Here is a 21,366-nt window from a genome sequence, read left to right on the forward strand (position 1 = left end):
CTCATGCATCTAGAGTACATTTGCAGTGGCTAGAGGCCCTGGTACACCCACTCTCTCTCTCTCCCTCTGTGTCTCTAATAAATAAATAAAATCTTTTATAAAAAGATCTAAACTGTTCTTAGAACATTCCTGTGTTTCTATACCATGTACACTCTCTTTGATACAGTAATATACTAATAGCACAAACAAGGTATTTCTCATGTTTGACCTGAAAAGTTGAACTTTTCCTCAACCTTTATTTTTAATAAATAGCAATGGAATATTTTGATACATTTTCAATAAGTATCTTCATCTTGGCATTTATCTGGCGGCAGGAGACCATTATCTTGTGATAAATAGTTTTATTCCATTGACATTTCCATATCTGTAAAATGAACAAGATTTATTCATCCAATTAACATTTGAATGTCATGTTTAGCTACAAGTTAAAAACAAGCTGCCTTCAATATCTGTGTTATATTGTTTTCTGAACACATTTACAGAGCAGGGCCAAACTCTGCTCTTCAGATTAGTTCTACACCTCTTCAAAACGTGTGTGCGTGTGGAGAGAGAGAGAGAGAGAGAGAGAGAGAGAGAGAGAGAGAGAGAGAGAGAGAGAGGGAGAGGGAGAGAGACTGAGATTCTGAAGACACAAATAAGATCTGAAGTACTTCAGTGTCAGATACTCAAATTATGAAAGATAGAATGCTTTTGGAGTAATTTTTGCCTAGTGAAATTAGAAGTGAAGCAGTAGGACAACAAAATGCCGGAGGTGGTGTGACAACTAAGTTGTAAGTAAGCAGACGACACCTTGGGTCACACAACTCTCTAAACAGTGCAGCCAGTCACAGCTGGGCTGACACCCGAATCCAGGCTTCAGGACTCAGCCCAGTGCTCTTCCTGTGGTTCCATGCTACCTCTGAGGCAGAGACAATACAAATATTTCATAAACGTGCACTTAAAATGATCATTGAACAAAAATTCCTTTCTTACCATTACTTCCTCTACAATGGAGAAACCTTTGCAGATCTAAGGAAGAATGCTGGGCTTAATATCTGATAATTATAATAAGTTTAATTTTAGTCCTAAAAATATTTCATGCAACAATCTAAGCATGGAATGCATAGCTTGAATGCTACCACTGTCAAAAGCATGCATGTTCTGTTGAGAATATCAATGTGAAATGTAGTAGTAAACAGCTTAGCAACAATGTGGACAGACTTATAACTAATGGTATAGGATTTTCATCAAATTTGATATTAGAATTGAGAGCAGATGCCTTAAATGTTCAATGTCAAATCTAGGGGAAAAAATGAACTTAGAATGCAGAAATTAAAAACTATTCTGTTCAGCCAAGAACAATAATTACAGGGTTTAAAAATAAGCTTAGGGTCTGGGGAGATTTCTCATGGTAAAGCTCTAGCCACGAAAGCATATGGACCTGCGTTCAGGGCCAGATTCTTGGCTCCCTCGTGAGAGCTGGGTGTCACAGTGAACGCCAGCGATCCCACGCTGGGGAGGCAGAGCCTCACTTACAGTTTCAAGGGGAGCTTCATGGCGCTGGAGGAAGCTGCTCACTGCATCGTGCTGCACAGCAGAGAGCACACAGCCAGGGAGCTCTCAAGCAGGGTTGGATTCAAGGTCCCCCTGCACCTGTCATACCTCCTCCAGCAGGGCTTTGCCTGCTGGGGACTGAGCGAGAAGACTAAACACCTGAGGCTAGGGGCACTTACATCCAGACCACCACCCTGTCTCAAAAAAAGAAAATAGCTGAAGACATCTGATGTTGACCTCAGGCCTCTGTGTGTATGAGGTACAAGCACATGTGCCCTCACATGCGTGCCCAAACATATGACCACACACATGGATGCATGCATACTACACATATGCAGGTTAAAAACTTCAGAACAAAAACGAAGTGCCCTTTATTTATACTAAAAAAATAAAAAAATCGAGAGGTGGGGAGGTGGCCAAGCCTGCTGACCCTGACTTGAAGACCCGGCACCTAAGGAAAGCCTGATGCACAGTGGTGTCGGGTCTGTCATCCCGACACAACACGGCAATGGAGGCCACACGAGGACAGTTGGGAAGCGTGCAGGTCAAGTGTACCGGCCTGTGCAGTGGCAAAACAAGGGAGACCTTGTCTCAGAAAGGAGAGGAATAACAAACAGCCTGCACACACGCTATCCACGCCTGTACTCCATCCCACACGCGTACACAAAAAATAAGGTTTCAAAATGCATTGTCAAAATGATTAAGAATTTCTATGGTTTCAGCCTTTAAAAGTTTTTTGTTTATTTTTATTTATTTATTTAGAGTGACAGACAGACAGAGAGAAAGAGGCACATAGAGAATGGGCAGGCCAGGGCCTCCAGACACTGCAAGCAAACTCCAGATGCATGCGCCACCTTGTGCATCTGGCGTACATGGGTCCTGGGGAATTGAGCCTCGAACTGAGGTCCTTAGGCTTCACAGGCAAGTGCTTAACTGCTAAGCCATCTCTTCAGCCCTGGTTTCATCCTTTTAAAAGACAATACCACATTAGTATTTAAACTTTGTATTATTTAATAAAAAGAGTACAAATAAGAGCTCTCTAGGCTCCTTGATTTTAACTTGATTCCAAAAAAATTACAATATGGGTGCAGCTCAATGGTGGAGCAGACTTAGCATGGACAAGGCCCTGGGTTCAATTCCCAGCACATAAACAGCCCACACCTGTTTATCACCAATTGTTTTCTTTATTCCCTTCACAGTACTGCAAAACCAGAAATCTAGTAGTCATCCTTCATCCTTCTCTTTCTCAGTCTTGTATTTCATAGGGAAAACTGTGGTCTGTGGTTCTGTTCTAAGTTTTTCTACAGTCTGTGGACTCTTTTCCATTCATGCCACCTGGGATTGAAACTCATGTCTCCAACAATAGCCATTGTTGGTCTCATCTAATATGAATTCTTTGTTGAACCTCCCCCACTGTAAAATCCAAACATTTAGGTATTTTGGCCTTTGCTGAAGGGTCTGCACCATGGTCATTCTTCCCTGGGAATTAGCCCTTGATGGAGGGGGGACTCCACCTCACTACACACCCATGGGAACCAATGCATCTTCGGTCCTACTGGATTTCTGTCAGACATGATCTCTGGAGTTACCTTGCTGGCACACGGCTCATTTCCTGCCTCCCCAAATACGAAACTCTGTGAGTGCAGATCTGTTGCTTTTGTTCCTATTGGTGCCCCAACCTGGGCAGGGTCTGCACCCTGGAAGTGCTCAATCAAACTGGCCAAACTGACAATGTAAATCAAAGTTTCTATAGTTTTCGTATTAACTGTAAACATCTCTCACACTGGTTACAAGTTATCCTTACAATCGTGCTTGGCTGGGTAATGCTGAACTCAGATGACACATTGTGATTTCCTTATTTAACTCAGTATACTGGCCGTTGGCCATTTAAAATATTACTGGCTTTGAAACAGTACCTAACACAATATTGTAACAAAAGAAGCTATCACAATTTTTCTTCTTTTCAATTATTTTCTTTTGATAAATTTTCTAGAATGGAATTACTAAGTCAAAGTGAAAAATAACTTTAATTCAAGACAGAAGAACTAGTATCTCACCCTTCAAGATTCTTCTTGGGTTAATGAGATAAGAAGTTAATTTTAGAAATAGATATTTATATTATTTGGCACTTACTATATGCCAAGCTTTGTTCTAAGACTTGGTGATACACTGGCCAGAAAAAGTCTTTTTGTGGAGGTTCCATTCTAGCTGGGGAGGTAAGAGAAAGTGACAGTAAATAATGAACATAGTGACTCAGATGTATATATACATACAGCAAGTTACGAGGTGACACACAGCAAGAAGGAAAGGCCGAGCGAGCTGAGAAAGTGGCTTTGTGAGCAGGCAAACACTAGATGGTATCAGCTATGGTGACACCTGCCAAAGAAAGGGAAGAAAGTGCCAGGGAGACGGAGGAGTCAACCAGTGGAAAGACGAGAGTGAGTGGCACAGGTGAGCATTTGCCAGACACTAGAAGACATTTTTATTAAGACACACCTCTTGGACATACAATCCATTCATTTTAAGTTTGTGATTCAGCAATACTCTCAGAGTTTTAGAACATCCCAACCAATTGAAAATCTTTTTAGCACTTGATAAAGAAAATTCAAAACTTATTAACAATATTTCTTTTGTTATGATCCCATTAACTCTAGAAAACTACTAATTTCCTTTTTGCTGTGAATTTCTTTTCAGCTACATATACTTCATGGCTCTTCTGTAACTTTTCTCTTAGTCTATTATTTTCAAAGTGTTTGGTGGTATATGTAAAGTGTGCTCCATCCAACAATATGAAAATTTCCTCCCATATTTTCAAGTTTTTTTTTTCTTTGAGGCAGCATCTCACTGTAGCCCAGGCTGACCTGGAACTCACTGGATTTAAAACAATGGTGACCCCCACCTCAGCCTTCTGAGTTCTAGGACTGAAGGTGTGTGCCACGACACCCAGGTACTCCAACATTTTCTTCCTGAGCACGATGTTAACTTTTGAAATGTAAAGTTTCAGCAAAGGAGTAACTCTAATTTAATAAGTATCTGCTACAAAGAAGGAGAACTAACTGAAACACAAATGCCACTGTCTGCTATTGTTTTATTTCTTTTATGTTTTGGGGGAGAATCTTGTAAGTATAATGAAGATTTCAGGTGGACAAGAATCTTGTTGGGTGCCTATATTTTGAGCATCTCAAACACTGTGGGTGACGCTGGGCGTGGAAGAGGGTCACAGCTGGAGCCACTGCAAGCCAGTCGCACACAGACAAGCCAAGTTACAAGGATATAGTGAGTGGAGCTGAGTAGCAGAGCTCACATGCAGAAATAGAAGAGTGTGGCTATGCAGAAAAAGATACTGATGAAGAGGCCAGGAAATTTTCTACCTCAGTGGGGTCCCTGGCTGAAGTCCCCCCCAAAAAAACCCTGAGAGGGAGTCAGGTTGCTCTGCTAGGCAGTGAGGGTGGCTGGGCCCCTGGAAGTCTCCTTGCAATTCCACTTTGCCAGAGATCAGAGGATGACCTGACTGCTTCTCCCTTCCCTACATCTGTTTTTCCACAAACAACCTGGGCCCCTCCCAGGAGGGAGGTCTTCTCTCCTAGGATTTAATCCTAACATTGTAATTGGTCAAGTTCAGTCACCAGAACTTGGCATCTTGGCTAGCCTAGTATCTTCCTGGGACAGCCTCTAGCCCAAAGCAATCAGCTGTCTCAATGACTCACCTGAGCCAGAAGGTGGGGTCCTCCACCATGAGGTTACGGACACATTTGGGGTGGGGGTACCGGCTCTCCAGGCTGCCTGACCACTCATGAACTCCAGCTTAGACAAGGGAGACCCCCGGCTCCTTCCTCCCACCTGAGCTCTTTACCCCTCCTGCCCTCCACAGGGCAGGAGCTCTGGCTCTTTGCTGTGCTGTCCTCTCTAACTGTCTTTTTATAGTTTTCCAGGCTCACCACATAGACTCTCAGGTCACATGGGTGTAATCATTTTCCTTCCCTTGGTTCTGTATGTTCACCAATAAATATAATAATTGAATAATTATCCTTGTCAGTTTGGTTTGCCCAATTCTTTGGTTAAATGCAAACATGAACCCAGGGTTTGGGGCTCTAGGACCTTCCTGACCCCCTAGCTCCCCTCACCCTTGCTAAGCCTCATTTCTGTGAGGGGCTTTTTCCTTCATAGTTAGCCCTATTCTTTTCTCTCTAGTTTTCTGAACTAACTTGAGTTCCTTCCTGCTGTCACAACTAAAGAGAGGTCGCCAGATAAGTGGCTCACGCTTGTCATCCCAGCTCTTTGGAGGGCGAAGCAGGACCGCCACAAGCGCCAGGCCAGCCTGGGTGAGGTCGTGTCTCAGAAAGCAACTGCAGAGAAAAGTTACAAGCAAGGCTGCATCAGTACATCAGGAAGAGAGAGCTGACTGTCTACTGTGATATGGGTCCCCTCCCCCTCATCTGCCCCTGCCCAGGAGTCACAGCACAGGAAGTGCTGACACCAATACCGCTCTCACAGCAAGCCTGAAAACCAGTTCCAGAGAAATGGCGACAGACACAGTGGTCACTCAAATGTCATCAAAGCAGAAATCTGGATGCTACAGAGAAAGTAACAGCAAATCAGACCCCTCTCTATCTCCCTAAGGCTCCGGGAGCATTGTGGAAGGGGGCGGAAGGACTGTAAGAGCCTCAGGATGGGCAGAACAGCTTAAGACACCATGTTTCCCCCTCTCTGCAGAGACTGACTGAAGCCTCCAGGTCCCCACAATGAACATCAATAACCCCACTGAAGACCCTCAGCAGAACTGGGGTGGAAAGGAGGTCTCAAAATAGGCCCCATTATAAAAAAAAAATCAATAAAAATAAAATGCAACATGACAGTGTAAAAGCCCCCATGAAGAAGGATCTTAAGGTCCTTATGCCTGGCCGACTCCAGTAGCTGGAACTTCCTTGACCAGCCGAGCTATCACCTGCAGCTTCTAGAAATCCACATGCCCCACCCCACATCCTGGAGAACCGAGGAGGCACACAAGCATTTACCCTACCCTGTCCAAACACTGGCTTCACTGTGGTTGTGAGTGTGCCTGTGTGTCCAAACACCTGCTCCACTGTGGTTGTGTGTGTGTGCCTGTGTCCAAACACCTGCTCCACTGTGGTTATGTGTGTGCCTGTGTGTCCAAACACCCGCTCCACTGTGGTTGTGTGTGTGCCTGTGTGTCCAAACACCCGCTCCACTGTGGTTGTGTGTGTGCCTGTGTGTCCAAACACCTGCTCCACTGTGGTTGTGTGTGTGCCTGTGTGTCCAAATTCCAGCTCCACTGTGGTTGTGTGTGTGTGTGCCCGTGTGTCCAAACACCTGCTCCACTGTGGTTGTGTGTGTGCCTGTGTGTCCAAACACCCACTCCACTGTGGTTGTGTGTGTGCCTGTGTGTCCAAACACCCGCTCCACTGTGGTTGTGAGTGTGCCTGTGTGTCCAAACACCCGCTCCACTGTGGTTGTGAGTGTGTTCCCATGTGTCCAAACAGCCACTCCACTGTGGTTGTGTGTGTGCCTGAGTGTCCAAACACCTGCTCCACTGTGGTTGTGTGTGTGCCTGTGTGTCCAAACACCTGCTCCACTGTGGTTATGTGTGTGCCTGTGTCCAAACACCTGCTCCACTGTGGTTATGTGTGTGCCTGTGTCCAAACACACCTGCTCCACTGTGGTTGTGTGTGTGCCTGTGTCCAAACACCCGCTCCACTGTGGTTACGTGTGTGCCTGTGTCCAAACACCCGCTCCACTGTGGTTGTGTGTGTGCCTGTGTGTCCAAACACCTGCTCCACTGTGGTTGTGTGTGTGCCTGTGTGTACAAACACCGACTCCACTGTAGTTGTGTGTGTGCCTGTGTGTACAAACCACTCCTCAAAGACCCCTGTGAAGTCTCCTTGGCAGCTCTGGAGGTCCCAGGTTTGGCACCTTCTGCTCCAGCATGGCAGGCCTGATGGGACTACAAAGATTACAATTTAAGTGTTCCAAGCAAACATATCAGGTGTTAAATATTTAAAATACCACTGCTCTTCCAAATAGCACCTGGGAGCTTAGCTGACTCCAGCAGTGCTGGCTTCTCTCTGCAGAGCTGCTGTTTGGAACCCTCACCAGGCTAGACAAGGCACTTTGTACACTTTGTAGTCACAACTGGATTTTAGCAATTATTTTAAAACTAGACATGTCTTATTCCCTACTTTGGGCTCTGAATGATTTTGTTGTCACAAACCAAATTCTCTTTTAATGGGTAACCATTGGCAAATTTCTAACCACAAAAGATAAAAATTTTAAAACCAGTACTTCCCAAGATGTGTTCAATCAAGGCAGTATGATTGGCAAAAGTCTATAACTTGATTTTCTCTTGAATTTTTTGTGAATCTCTCCAGTTTCTGCTGATACAGCTTTGACAAGTATGAGATATTTTTTGACCCTTAAGTCTTCATCGTTGGGTTGTCTAGTTGCAGTTCACATTTTCATGGTTAAAGATACTCGATTAAATTTTACTATTTTTATGCAATTAAAAACATTTTAATTAATTTATTTTTGAGAGAAAGATGAGAGAGAGAGAGAGAGAATGAGAAAGAGTATGAGCATGAGCATGTCAGGGCTACTTCCTGCTGCAAACAAACTGCAAACACATGTTACACTTTGTGTGTCTGGCTTTATGTGGGTACTGGAGAATCAAACCCAGGGCACCAGACTTTGCAAGGAAGTGCCTTTAACCAGTGACTCATGTTTCCAGCCCTGCAAAATATTCTGTAAATTAAATTAATTCATTAATGAGAGAGAGACAAAGAGAGAGAATAGATGTGCTAGGGTCTCTTGCTACTGCAAAAGAACTCCAGATACATATGCCACCTTGTGCATCTGGCTTTACATGGGTACTAGGAAATTGAACCCAGGTCCTTAGGCTTTGCAGGCCAGTACCTTACCTGCTGAGCCATCTCTCCAGACCCCTACAAAATGTTTTTGTTTTAAATATTTTGTTTATTTGCTTATTTAGGAGGGGGGAGTTGAGGGAAAGAATGAGCACCTCAGGATCTTGAGCCACTGCAAACAAACTCCAGACACATGTGTTACCTTGTGCATCTGGCCTATGTGGATACTGGGGAATTAAATCTGGGTCATTAGGCTTTACAGGCAAGTGCCTTAACCAATAAGCTATCACTCCAGCCCTACAAAATGTTTTAAATGACCTAATAATCAGTACCTTCCAAACCCTAGCATACACCATTGACACTCAAATGTACTCAACTGTAATTGGGTTGCTAATTATTTAAAAGTCAAAAGGAACCCTTAGAGATTCCATTAATCACTAAACTTAAGGTAGACAAATATGTACAGAACCTCATCCTACAACCAGATAAAACAGGACAGAAACTTAAAAGTATTTTGTGCACAGCTATTTTTTTTTTGTTGTTGTTGTTGCTGTTGTTTTTGAGGTAGGTCTCACTCTAACCCAGGCTGACCTGGAATTCACTATAGAGTCTCCGGGTAGCCTCAAACTCATGGCAATCCTCCTATCTCTGCCTCCTGCGTGCTGGGATTAAAGGCGTGCACCACCACGCCCAGCTCACAGCTATGTATTTTAAAAACTGAAGAACCAACATTTTAACTTAACATTAAAATGTGTATAAGTAAGTACTTGATTAAGGGCATGAAACAAATTACTATATACCTACATGTTCAGGTGAAAGGATTTCCATCAGGAACTTTAAGCCAAGATAAGAAGACATATATATTTTTTTTTCCCTTTGGCATCAGACAGAAGAAACATAACTAAATTCAATTTACCACTCCCTAGTTTTGGATATTAGATACTCAATAGCAACAACTTTTAAAGGCTGATAAATCTCATTAATCATGTCAAAGTAGAGAAGTTCATTAATATACCTTAAATACTGAAGTAGAAACCAAACCAACTTCAACAAAACCCACAAAGTAAGCATAGTGAATTGTGGTCATTTTTTAACACAGGTATTTATTGAGAGCCTACTTTGTGCCTATGTTACCTGTTTGTGCCTGTTACCACACATTTACAATAAGGCGGTCTTTGTCAGCAATTTCAAATGCCAGTTACAAGAGGAAGAGACATTGGGCCAAAAAAAGAGAAATAATTAAAAAGTACAATCTTTCCAATGCCAATAGTAGCATTTAATTTAACATTTCCATATAAAATCTCTCAATTTAATAATAACCTGCATGTTGAATAATCTATATATTACTCAAAATGTGCAGCTTTCTAAATTACATTTCTCAGGGCTATTAGTTTTCATGAATCCAATAATAGCCTGAGCTACTTCACTGGTACCACCTAACTCCAGCGCAAGCACAGTCAAGTCACCCTAACTCTTACTGAGTATGAGCTCACCAAAATCCCCTAATTCCTAAGATGAAGATCAGAAAGAACATATATTATGCATAGTAAGTTTAAGCCAATGGCCTAGATGTGGTCACTAGAAATAAAACAGAAACGAGTGACGCGTTCACAATGACGTATGCCATTGTTCAACAGATTGTCCTGCACAGAGCGGGAAGACATAAGAATTCGCGTTGTGCTCCAGGGGAGGCGGAGCAGATGCTCCAGCAAAGGGGAAATTACACTGGGACGGGATGGGTGCAACTGTCCACGGACATCCACATCGGCCGGCAGGCCAGCTACTTCTGTCATTCACTCTCATACCTACAAACATTGAATACTGTGTATCTTTTTAATCTCAAGAAATCTGAGGGGGAATTCTAAAAACACTGGTCACAGCTACTTCTTTTCACTCAAACAAACACCAATTAATTAACTTTGTATATTTAGACGTTTAATCATTTGACTGACAATATGCAATGAGAAACAGGCTGTGAAGTGTACGTCTCAGTTCCAGTTTATGCACCTTTTTAAGTTGTTTAACCCTGGAGAACACTCACTCCTCTATCTGGGCACGAAGAGCGAACAGAACCCCTCTTCCCATGTCAGTGTGAAGATCAAGACACTCAGTGAGCTGGCATGGCCTAACAGTCACCAGAGCCCAGCCTAGCTTCATACTTGCTGAGGATCTTTAAACCTCTATGACAAAGGTATTACTGATGACTGCAATGTGCTTTTACATAGCAAAAGGAGACAGAAAAGTCCAATGCCTGGATCAAATCCTGATACTTAGTAAGTGGTGGAGAGAGGACTTGGACTGCAGGCTTTGGCTGCAGAGCTGGCAGGCTTCAGCACGACAGTGCACGTGTGTTCACAGGAACTCCGTACGCTGGGAGCAACGCACGTGTGTTAGCGGTGCTCTTCCCTACTACCAGGGGTCTCCGTCCATACTGCGGAGCCCAGGAATATGGAGAACTTTGCCCTTCTTGGTTTTGCTCCCCACCGCAGTGGACTGACTTGCCCTTTTCCCAGTGCTATATCAGCAAACTCCAAGTCCTTTCAAGGCCTTGCTTCTTTTATTTTTATTATCGATTTGCAAGCAGAGAGAGAAAGAAAAGGGAGAGGGAGAGAGAGACAGAGAAGAGGCACACCACGGCCTCTTGTTGCTGCAGAGAACTCCGAATGCATGCATTGCTTTGGGCATTTGGCTTGATGAGGGTGCTGGGGAATCGAACCCAGGTCATCAGTCTTTGCAAGCAAGTACACTAATTGCTGATCCATCTCTCCAGTCCCCAGGGCTGTTTGTGATCACCCAGCTCAAGGCCATTCATCCTCCTGCATCTTAATGTCACTTTTTACCTTCCTTACACTCCTCTGCTTCCTTCTTCTGTTCTTCCTACTCCAGACTGTAAGCTCCATGCAGTCACTATTTCTCTCAGATTTCCTATATTCATTTCTGTATTCTAGAAACATCTTCCTGCCATATACATAATATTTCCAAAGGTATGAATAAATGAAAGTTCAACATTACTTATACAGCATTAGGAACAATTTTTACTAAGAGTAATTTCAGAATTCATTGAGTGTTTCACACTTATCTATAAAAACCTCATATGTATCTATCTCCAGATAAACATATAGTGGTTATGTCATTTTTCAGCATCCAAAATTACTTTTAATTTTACGTAATTTTAGTTGCAAAGTAAGAAGTAAACGGGAGGCAAAGCACGTGTCTTGCCGCTGAGGCCGCGGGGAGGTGGGCACTCCCTCCTTGTGCTGCTCAGCTCTCTTCACTCGCTCTGCCATCTCCGTCTCCAAGTTCTTTTCTGCTGTTCGTGGTCAGGTTAAATTATTTTCAACCTCGTTAAAATAACAGGTTTTAAAGTCTTGCTTACAAACTTTTGTTTCATAACTATCAACTCCAGTTTTAAAAATTTTATATAGGTCTGAAAACTTGAATAAAAAACATGGGCAACATGGCTTTGAACTGCATGAGGAATGATCAGGATGCTGTAGTCTATCACATGAGCGGTGTCTTCAATAGTGCAGGAAGGGCAATTCCAAGTCATCTTTAACTATCCATACACTGCATCAAGAAAACAGTAACAATGCAAGTGATGCTACAACCTCTCACTGCAGTGACGTCAAACATTTAACTGCGTAAAAGTACATATATGAGCTTCTTGAAGAAGCGCCAAATAGAAAACTGTCCCCATTGAAGCAACACTGGCTCCGTCGTGTGCCTGAAACATGAGCCCTGAGGTGTCACTACTGAAAGAGCTGGCGGGCTTCTACAAGCTCAGTCTGCTGGCTCTGAAACAGAAGACACTTACCACTCTCTAAAGCGCCCTGAGGTTTGATCTCAACCTGTAAGTGTGGTAGCCCACTTCTCAGCAGTTTAAGTGCTCTGAGGTTTGATCTCAACCTGTAAGTCTGGTAGCCCACTTCTCAGCAGTATGGACTGTTGTCTTGGCTTTGGCCCCGATGCTCCAAACACGACCCTGTTACTCCTACACTAGAGCCTAAGGTTCCTTACTGTGCATTCAGCCAGACTCTTCCCCCAGAGAACACCGCTTCCACATTCTCTCAGCAACACCTAACGCAGAGACTTGAAGAACTCTGTTTTGATGAAATTACAAAAGAATAAATGCACTTATCTACTTACAAATTGGGCAGTAAGTTTTATAAACTTATTTATGAGAGAGAGAGAACTGATGTGCCAAGGCTTCTAGCTTCTGCAAATGAACTCCAGATGCATGTGCCACCTTATGCATCTGGCTTACACGGGTGCTAGGGAATTGAATCTGGGTCCCTGGGCTTTGCAGGCAAGTGCCTTAACCATTAAGCCATTATCTATAGCCCTTATAAACTTATTTTAAAAGTAAGCTAATGCTGTACACACAGTAATATAAATAAGCAAATATTTATAAAAAATATAAGTAAGCACTCATGTTATTTTCAATAGGTGAATATTTAACTAGTATAAGTTAATTGTACAATAGTGGGTTTCATTATGATATATATAGTGTGTGTGTGCTGCATTTAAAATTCTATATCCTTACTCCCTGGGACAACATGGTAGACCTTCAGTTGCAGAATGAAGAAAATAATATTTCCTTCCCTATTCAAAAGCAGTCCTTCTAACTCAAGAAACATGTCAAAACATCTCCCAGGAAGAACCTATATGTCAGCCAAAGAATTAAATATTTTGAAAATGAGAAGAGCCACTCAATCCTTTTCTTTTTTTTCTGTTTTGTATTGTTTTGTTTTTTTGAGGTAGGGTCTCACTGTGGTCCAGGCTGACCTGGAATTCACTATGAAGTCTCAGGGTGGCCTCAAACTCACAGTGATCCTCCTACCTCTGCCTCCCGAGTGCTGGGATGAAAGGCGTGCACCACCATGCCAAGCTTCAGTCCATTTCTTAATATCAATTAAGAACAAAGAAAAAGAAAAGTAAAATATCAAAATTCAGGATAGAATAAATATAGAAATCTCAAAATGCTAACCTAGGGCTCTGGTGAAAATAAAAAAAATTTATATATATTCCTATGTTAAAAAAAAAAAACAGTTCTAACATTTTTCACCTGATTTTTAGTCAAAACCAAGCCTACCAAAGAATGATGAGACAAAAAATAAGTCCACAGAACTATAGGAATGATAGAGACATGTGGCTGTATCATGACAGAAATAATTCTCTACTACAATGTACTTCAAAAACAGTGGGTAGAACTCAAAATATAGTTTAGTAGTAGCATATTTGCTTGCCACTTAGTTTAATCCTCAGTGACACAAAAGGAAAAAAAAGTGGAGGAAAAAAGTAATATCAACAATATAGATGTGGCACATTTACACAATGGAGTTCTGCTCAGTGGTAAAGAAAAATGAAGTTATGAAATTTTCAGTAAACTGGATAGATCTGGAAAGGATTATACTTAGTGAGGTAACCCAGGCCCAGAAAGCCAAACATCACATGTTCTTTCTCACATGTGGATCCTAGCTACAAATGATTGGGCTTCTATGTGAGTAGGAAGAAAACTCAGTAGCAGAGGCCAGTAAGCTAGAAAGGAGATATAAAGGGAACAGAAAGGAAGGGAGGGGAGACTTGATAGGATGGTATTGTATATAAGTAAGTAGAAGAACAGATTAATAGGGGTTAAAAGGCCTAAGTGAGGTCAGGGAAAGAGATTGAGTAAAGGAAAGGTGGAGGGAGTGCTAATCAAAATCTAAGAGGAGCTGGGCATGGTGGCACACACCTTTAATCCCAGCACTCGGGAGGCAGAGGATCACCATGAGTTTGAGACCACCCTGAGACAACATAGTGAATTCCAGGTCAGCCTGGACTACAGTGAGACCCTACCTTGGAAAACAAAACAACAACAACAACAAAAAAAAACCCCAAAACCAAAAATCTAAGAGGATATAAATAAGTCATATGGAAACCTACTTTTTTGGAAAATGGAACACTCAGGAGCCATAAATACTAGAAAATTTTCAGTGCTAGGGATGGGATACCTTCCAGTTAGTTGTTGGCCAGGGAGGTCCCTGATGCCCACAAAACATTACCGGCCATTGCCAAGACCCTTGGTTTCCCACCAGGAATAGATGGTAAGACCCTATTGCTGAAGACTCACATACTTGGGCTGCAAGGTCACTGAGAAATCCTGCTGGAGCTGAGCTGAAAACCTACACCATGTAGACCAGCTGACAGAAAGCTGGAAAAAGCCATGCTGCATGCAGTTCAATGGGAGGGAGATAAATCACCTGTGAAGATACTCAACAGTGGACACTGCAAGCCTTATATTTGGCCAGCCATGCCAAACGAGCCAATGGGTGTAATTGTGGCACATCTGTTATGGGGAAAACCAACCACCCTCTAATTTGACTGGAGGCCCGCTCCATGGCAGGGAATACATCCCTGATACTGAAAACTTAAAACAGGGGTAAGTCATGAGCCCTAGGGGTGTAACGTCTGCTGCTATCTGGCTAAAAGTATATGCTATGCTCACCAAACTGACTGGTAAGCACTTCTGTTAATGTTCATACCCATATATTAATGCTACTCTCACTTTTGGTTAGAGAATCTTCTCTTTTCAGATGGCAGTAACATTGCGGTGACTCAGAAGGCATCATGGTGCTGAGAAGAAGTAAGAGAGGAGTGCTCAGCACTGAAATATCTCTATCACACCTTCCAAGGCTCAGGGTCCATTGTGGAACAGGTGGCAGAAAGAATGTAAGAGCCAGAGGAAGGGCAGGACTGTTACAACGTACTCCTCCAGACACAAAATGGCCTGGATATCCATGACCTCGCAGTGCCTGACACTACCTACATAAGACCATCACAATATGAGGAAAAGATGATGACATCAAAATAAAAGAGACTGATTGAGAGGGGGAAGAGATATGATGGAGTGTGGAGTTTCAAAGGGTAAAGTTGGGGGAGGAGGGAGGGAATTACCATGGGATATTATTTATGATCACGGAAGCTGTCAATAAAAAATAAAAATCAAACAATAAAAAACAAGGTATACTTCCCAATACTAGGGCTTTGTGGAAACAGACTTCATAACCTAGTAAGCACTATCTGAATATAGGCTATTTATGTCTTTCTATTTATAGCTTAACAAAAGGACAGTGACCTCCCAATCACTTCCAGATGGCAAACCATGTCCTTGCACTTCTCCCAAAGCTGCGACAGAAGGAGTCAGAGAGAAACAGAGCACTGGAAAGGGACTCGTTTCTTCTCTTGTAGCCATGCTGTTCTCTGGGGAACTACCTCCTGGAGGGGTGTAGTGGTGCTAACTGTAATCTCAGCCCTTGGGAAGCTGAGACAGAAGGATTGAGAGTTGGGACAGAGAAGAAGGAAGAAGAGGACAAGGGTGGGAAGAAGAGAGGACAAGGGTGAGACTGAGGAGGAACCAAGCTCCTATGGCCCAAATGACAGAAATGAGTTGCATCCAGAAGCAGCATGCTATCTGAACTTGGCTGTGTGCCTTCGAGGATCAAATAAAACTACGCGTTTATAGAGGTGGAACAGCGGCTCAGCTGCGTTGGAGGCCGGCTTCGAGTCCCCAGGATGTTCATTTTCCTTAGTCCACTGTTCTTGTAGTGTCTGAGAAGCATCAGGCTAAATAGTGAAGATATATAGATGGCTTTGTATCCTGGGTCTCCTGGGGCCACCAGCATTACTTCTTCTTATAACCTGTCGTAGCGGTGAAAGCAGGCTCCTCGTAATGTTTCAGTCTCTGGGCTATCCTCAGAAATGGTTAGAAATCCTTCACTACTGGTTCATTCAACAAGTATTTGTTGATGCTGTGCCACAGTTTAGACTGTGGGCAACACGATGAGTAAGACAAGCCATGTATGTATATATGTGTGTATACATTTCATGTGGCGAGGAATATATTTATAATACATAATTGTACCACACAGTCATTAACAAACCTTTCCGCATTTTAGGAAATCAGTATTCATTTTCTTCACTGTGGTTTATGTCTTTTAGGAATCTAACTGGGGACAAATAAGCAAATTTCATCATGGTGTAAATTACAATGACACATGATGATGTATAAGTCAAGACATGGGGAGACGAAGGTAGTTGGCATGTTAGTTGCACTAGTACACATTTGATCACAAAGAAGGATGAAAGGAACCCACAGTCCAATGGATCAGTATTTCAAGAAATACAACAGATTTCTTTTGAATCTAATCCACTTGATAAAGGAAAGGGTGATGTGAACTTAAATGGGAACTATCTATTCATTGCTTTCCTTTTCTTATTTTTTTTAAAAGGTACAGGAACAAAATTCAAAGTGAAGCAGTGAAATTAATTTGTACTCACAAGTGCAATAAGAATTTCTAAATATCTGTCAAAAAACATGGCTAACTGAACTATTTTTGAGACAACAACAACAAAAAGAGACCCTTGGGCAAGAAATTTTACAATCAACCTCTTTCTAGGTCGGAGCTCTCTTAGAGTGAGACAAAGAAAAATCTGGACCTGGAATAGAAGGAGGATGTTAGGGATCCAGTCACTGTCAGAGGTTTGTTTAATAAACTAGATGGAGATGCAGAATTAAGATATCAAAGGGAACACAGGAATGGACTGGGGGAATACATAAAAAAAATAAAATTATAACTACTGAGTAAAAGATAACAGATTTTTAGAATGTCATGAATTTAAGTTAGAAAAAATTAGTAAGATACAATAAAGGAAAGAGCCATTTTTTATGTTTTTCAACAAGAAAACATTTCAATATGCTTTGTAAAAGAACAAATTGTATATTTTAATGTTCCTAAACAAAACCTAGATGAATTCTAGGCTGAAATGACTTTAAAAATTCCTCAAATTCATTCTATCTAACACAAGATTAGGGGTGGGGAAATGTTTTCACATAAAATAAATGACTTGTATGGTTTTCTTCTGTTGAGCATAAATGCCGCACATTTTAAGAGCTTATAAACAGAATCCAAGAACGCTAGCTGTGTATGTGTGCTTCAAGGAATATAATAAAATCAGGCAGAAAGGAGTGCAGCAGTGAGCTCCTGCCACTGAACCGCAACCGGGCTTGCAGGAACGGTGAGGGCGCGCTGCTGCGGGGGGCGCTGTTGGCCCGTGGAGCAGAGCACCGGCGGGAGCTGCGGCCGCCTTCCGCAAGACCCACTGCCAGCTAGAGGCAGTCATGTTTCAACACCTCCGAGTCCCCAACGCTGACAAGCTAAACAACTTGTTTTGTCTCTGGAAGCTTCTTCTCTGGTGATTAACTGCTTATGGTGAATACTAATTATATGAAAGTACAGGGCTGAGGTAATAGTGTCCTGTTTCCTCTACCTGCAGCCTCGAATCTGGAAGGTACTAGAGTCACTGCAATCTAGACCCCAGAGAAATGTTCCCTCCACCCGTCCTGAGTACAAAGATACCTCCTGCTTTTTAGCCATAGCACAGCTCACTGACAAGAAGTCCCCCTTTAGCCTCTGCATCCCTATCAAGTATGTTGATAATAAAGTGAATGTTCTGTGATAATCACACAGAAGAGTCTGCAGCCAGAGTCTGGGGTTGGCAAACTATCAGCGTCCTCAATGCCTCATGTCCCAGGCCAACAATTTCCCCCAAGTCGTCAGTTCTTAGGAGCTGCACCTCAGATGAAAATCTTCTCACCAGGGAGTCTATGAGAATTTGTTTCTGTTTTAAATCCTAAGTGCTTGTTAAACTTCCAGCATTGCAGAATTAGAGACCATTAAGCAATATAAGGCAGCAAGTGATTAAATCTACCAAATACACATTCAAAGCAGCTTAAGCTACTTTTTAATTAAAAATAAAATATCAATGGCTAAATTCAGATGCCTGAGCTATTGAGGAGTTAGGAGACTCTTCGACATGCACACTACTGCTGATGAGGCTGCATACAGAAATAAGTAAGGCAGGGCTGTGCTGGGCCCGGGCGCCTGGACTCTGAGCTCGAGCTGCGAGGCCACAGGGTTTTGCTGGTGGCGAGTCAAGGTCCAGCCCTGCTGCGCGGCGGCCGCGAGGTGAGGGGGCCACGTGGCCTCCGATGGGTAAGGAGACAGGGCCTCCACCTTCCCCGCAGGGCAGTGAGCTCAGAGCATTAGGGGCACTGTGGCATCACAGTCGTACAAACGGCCAAAGTAAATGTCTAGTGCGATTCTTACATACATCTTAAGTGAAGTGATAAACATTTCTTGAAATAATCATTAGCTTTTGGTGAATGAGGCATGGGAACTTTTGAGTTAATAGGATGACTTGAGATCAAAATAAACTTTTACTGTAAAGTGAGAAGTAAATAAACGTTACAGCTTTAAGCTGTTCCTACTTGTTTAAAGAAGAAAAGAAAAAGGGCCAGGGGCTTAGTCAACTTCAGGCAGGAGGCCAAAAATCTAAAGATCAGACTTAAGGCTACGATGATATCATTCACTATGAAGTCTTCAACTCTTTCTGGAGCATGAGAAAATTTCCTGGTAAAGCCTTACTTCACCTACAGTTTTCTTATTTTTAAACCTATTTTTTTCCTCTTAAGAATGATTTTCCAAATGTGCTTTCTTCCCTCTATATAGACTGCATGACTTTACCTTTAGCTTTAGACGCGGTCTTACCTGAAAAGCTCGCCCGGAAGTAGAGCACAGGCGCTTGGTGGCTGCAGGAGTACAGGACGTGGTATTCGTACTTAACCACCTCCGCCTCAGCCGCCGCCGCGCCCGCCTCCCAGTCATCCCAGGGCAGGTCGCAAGCCTCCTGGAAAAAGTAGAAGCAAGAGAGTGCCTGTCAGTAAAACACTGACCAGGAGAGGGAAAGATGAGGTTTTCTTCTTTCAAAATAACATACGACTGTGAAGTAAGGAAAAGGGAGTTACCCACATTAATGCTTAACATTTGAGTCCTGTGTAAATAGTAAAACCAGAAAACATTAGCATTAAGTAATTCCAGATTTTTTTTTTATCCTTGGGTGTGTGTGGGGGGAGACAAAACAGCTCTGTATGAAGAAAGAGGATGGAAATGAAAAAGGCAAAAAGATCTATTGCAACAGCAACTCTAAAAATCTTTACTGTACATTTTTAGCCACAAGATGTTGGCTGCACAAGCTACCTTGCCTACCTGTGAAAGCTAAAAACATCCCAACAATTGAACAAGAGGACGCAAAATGTCCCTAAAGATTCTATTGTACTTGCCAAAAGATGATTCACTGTGGGCAGAACAATTCCTAGTTCCATTTTGAATAAGAAAGTTATTTTGCAAGAGGTTGAGTTTGTTAGGTACATTTCCAATGCTGAGTTGATTCTGTTTTCTTCATTACTGTGCTGCTTTGGGTAGAATCCTATAACAAATCCTGATTTATAATAGAGTAGTTGGCAAATATTTTTGTCAAGTTCAACAAGATTGTTTAAGCACAGATGGTGATAGTCATTTCATTCCTCACCTGATCATTCTCCACCGGTTGATTTTTAAAATTATGCGTTAAGGTTTTTTAAGAATGCACATGAAGGTTTAGGAGCAATTATTGAACACGTTGAATCAGGGTATTTGGATCCATCTACATGCACTTATTTATTTGGACTGAAGAATTTCCTTTGAAATTAAATTAACAGAAAGAAAGAAGACAGTGGGCTTGACTCATTTCAACCTCTCATTAAAATAGTAACAGCAACAATGAACCATGAGAAAGCACTATAGAGAAGATTTCAAACTTGATCAAGATGGAATAAGGTTGCCCCTGGAGATAAGTAAGCCGAGACTTCTTTCCAGATCTGTATCTCCTCTACTTATTTCCTACTCACAGTCAGTTCATTGGGGAGTCACTACAACAGACAAATCACAATGGGAGACATTTACAAAATAGTTTTCAGTAGACCTCTGCAAACACTATCATTTAAATACAAAGGACTAAGTAACTAGGGAGAAAACACGGAACTAAATATCCCAGATAGAGACAATGAAAACAGCATCAAGAATGAGGGTTTCTGTCTGCTTGATGTCATTTTAGCCATGAGCGCCTAGATTTGTCGTAACAACTCTAAACCAAACTCAACAAATGGATTATTCTGAAATGATAATTTCCTTTCTTTCTTGACATTATGAAAGAAATATAACTTGGTGTTATGGTTTGGATCTCAAATGTTCCCCAAAGGACATGTTCTAAAGATTTGGTCACCAGCTTGGGGGGCTACTGGGAGGCGATAGAACCTTCTAGAGGTGGGGCCTAGTGGAAGCAGGTGAGGTCACTGAGTGAGCTGTGTCCTGGAAGGGACACTAGGCCACTGCCGCTTCTCTCCCTCTGCTCACTTCCTGGCTTCCATGAGTCAACCACGGCCCTGCCGGGCGCTCCCAGCACACTGATCTTCCTTGCTACAGCTCCCACAGACAACAGAGACCTTTGATTATGGACTGAAACCAGGGGCCAGAACAGACCTTTCCTCTTTACATGTTGATTCCTTCAGGTGTGCTGCCATGTTGGAGAGCTGATTAACACACCTGGTGATTAGTGACTACAGACCCCCACTGAAAAGCCCTCCAGGGGATGGTGGCAGGGCAAGGGGTCATAAGAAGATAACCCGAAGGAGAGATGAACAGTATTAAAGTTCTCCATAAAATTTAAATTAAAACCATAAGAAACAAAAGAGGACTGGGGACATGGCTCAGTGGATAAAGCACCTGCTGAGCAAGTGTAGTAGCTGAGGCTAGATCCCAGAGCCCAGGTAAAGCCAGATGCTGCTGCGCGTCTGTGAGGCCATCCTACCCTCGGGAAGAAGAGACATGGGGGCAGGAGACTCTCCCAGAGGTTCATGAACCAGCCAGCCTGGTGAACACAGCAGAGAACAATGCATGACACAGCCTGCTCTCAAACAGGGTGGCAGGTAGGACTGTTAGCCAAAGTTGTCCCCTAACCTCCACACAAGTGCTATGGCACATGCATGTCTGTAGTTACCCACATGAACACATACACACACACAGAGAGAAAGAGAGAG

At 42.6% G+C, this 21,366-nt stretch overlaps 1 protein-coding gene across 12 annotated transcripts in view; it reads right to left on the bottom strand.

Moving 5' to 3' along the window:
- The window catches only part of Atg10 (autophagy related 10), a 276,423-nt gene that overhangs the window by 83,121 nt on the left and 171,936 nt on the right, over positions 1-21,366 (bottom strand). For all 12 annotated transcript variants that reach the window (XM_045134450.1, XM_045134443.1, XM_045134442.1 and 9 more), the window contains one exon: positions 19,001-19,139. In XM_045134450.1, coding sequence (XP_044990385.1) covers positions 19,001-19,139 — 139 coding nt within the window. The remainder of the gene's footprint in view (positions 1-19,000; positions 19,140-21,366) is intronic.

Source organism: Jaculus jaculus, chromosome 14, assembly GCF_020740685.1.
Source record: "Jaculus jaculus isolate mJacJac1 chromosome 14, mJacJac1.mat.Y.cur, whole genome shotgun sequence".
Lineage (NCBI taxonomy): Eukaryota > Metazoa > Chordata > Mammalia > Rodentia > Dipodidae > Jaculus > Jaculus jaculus.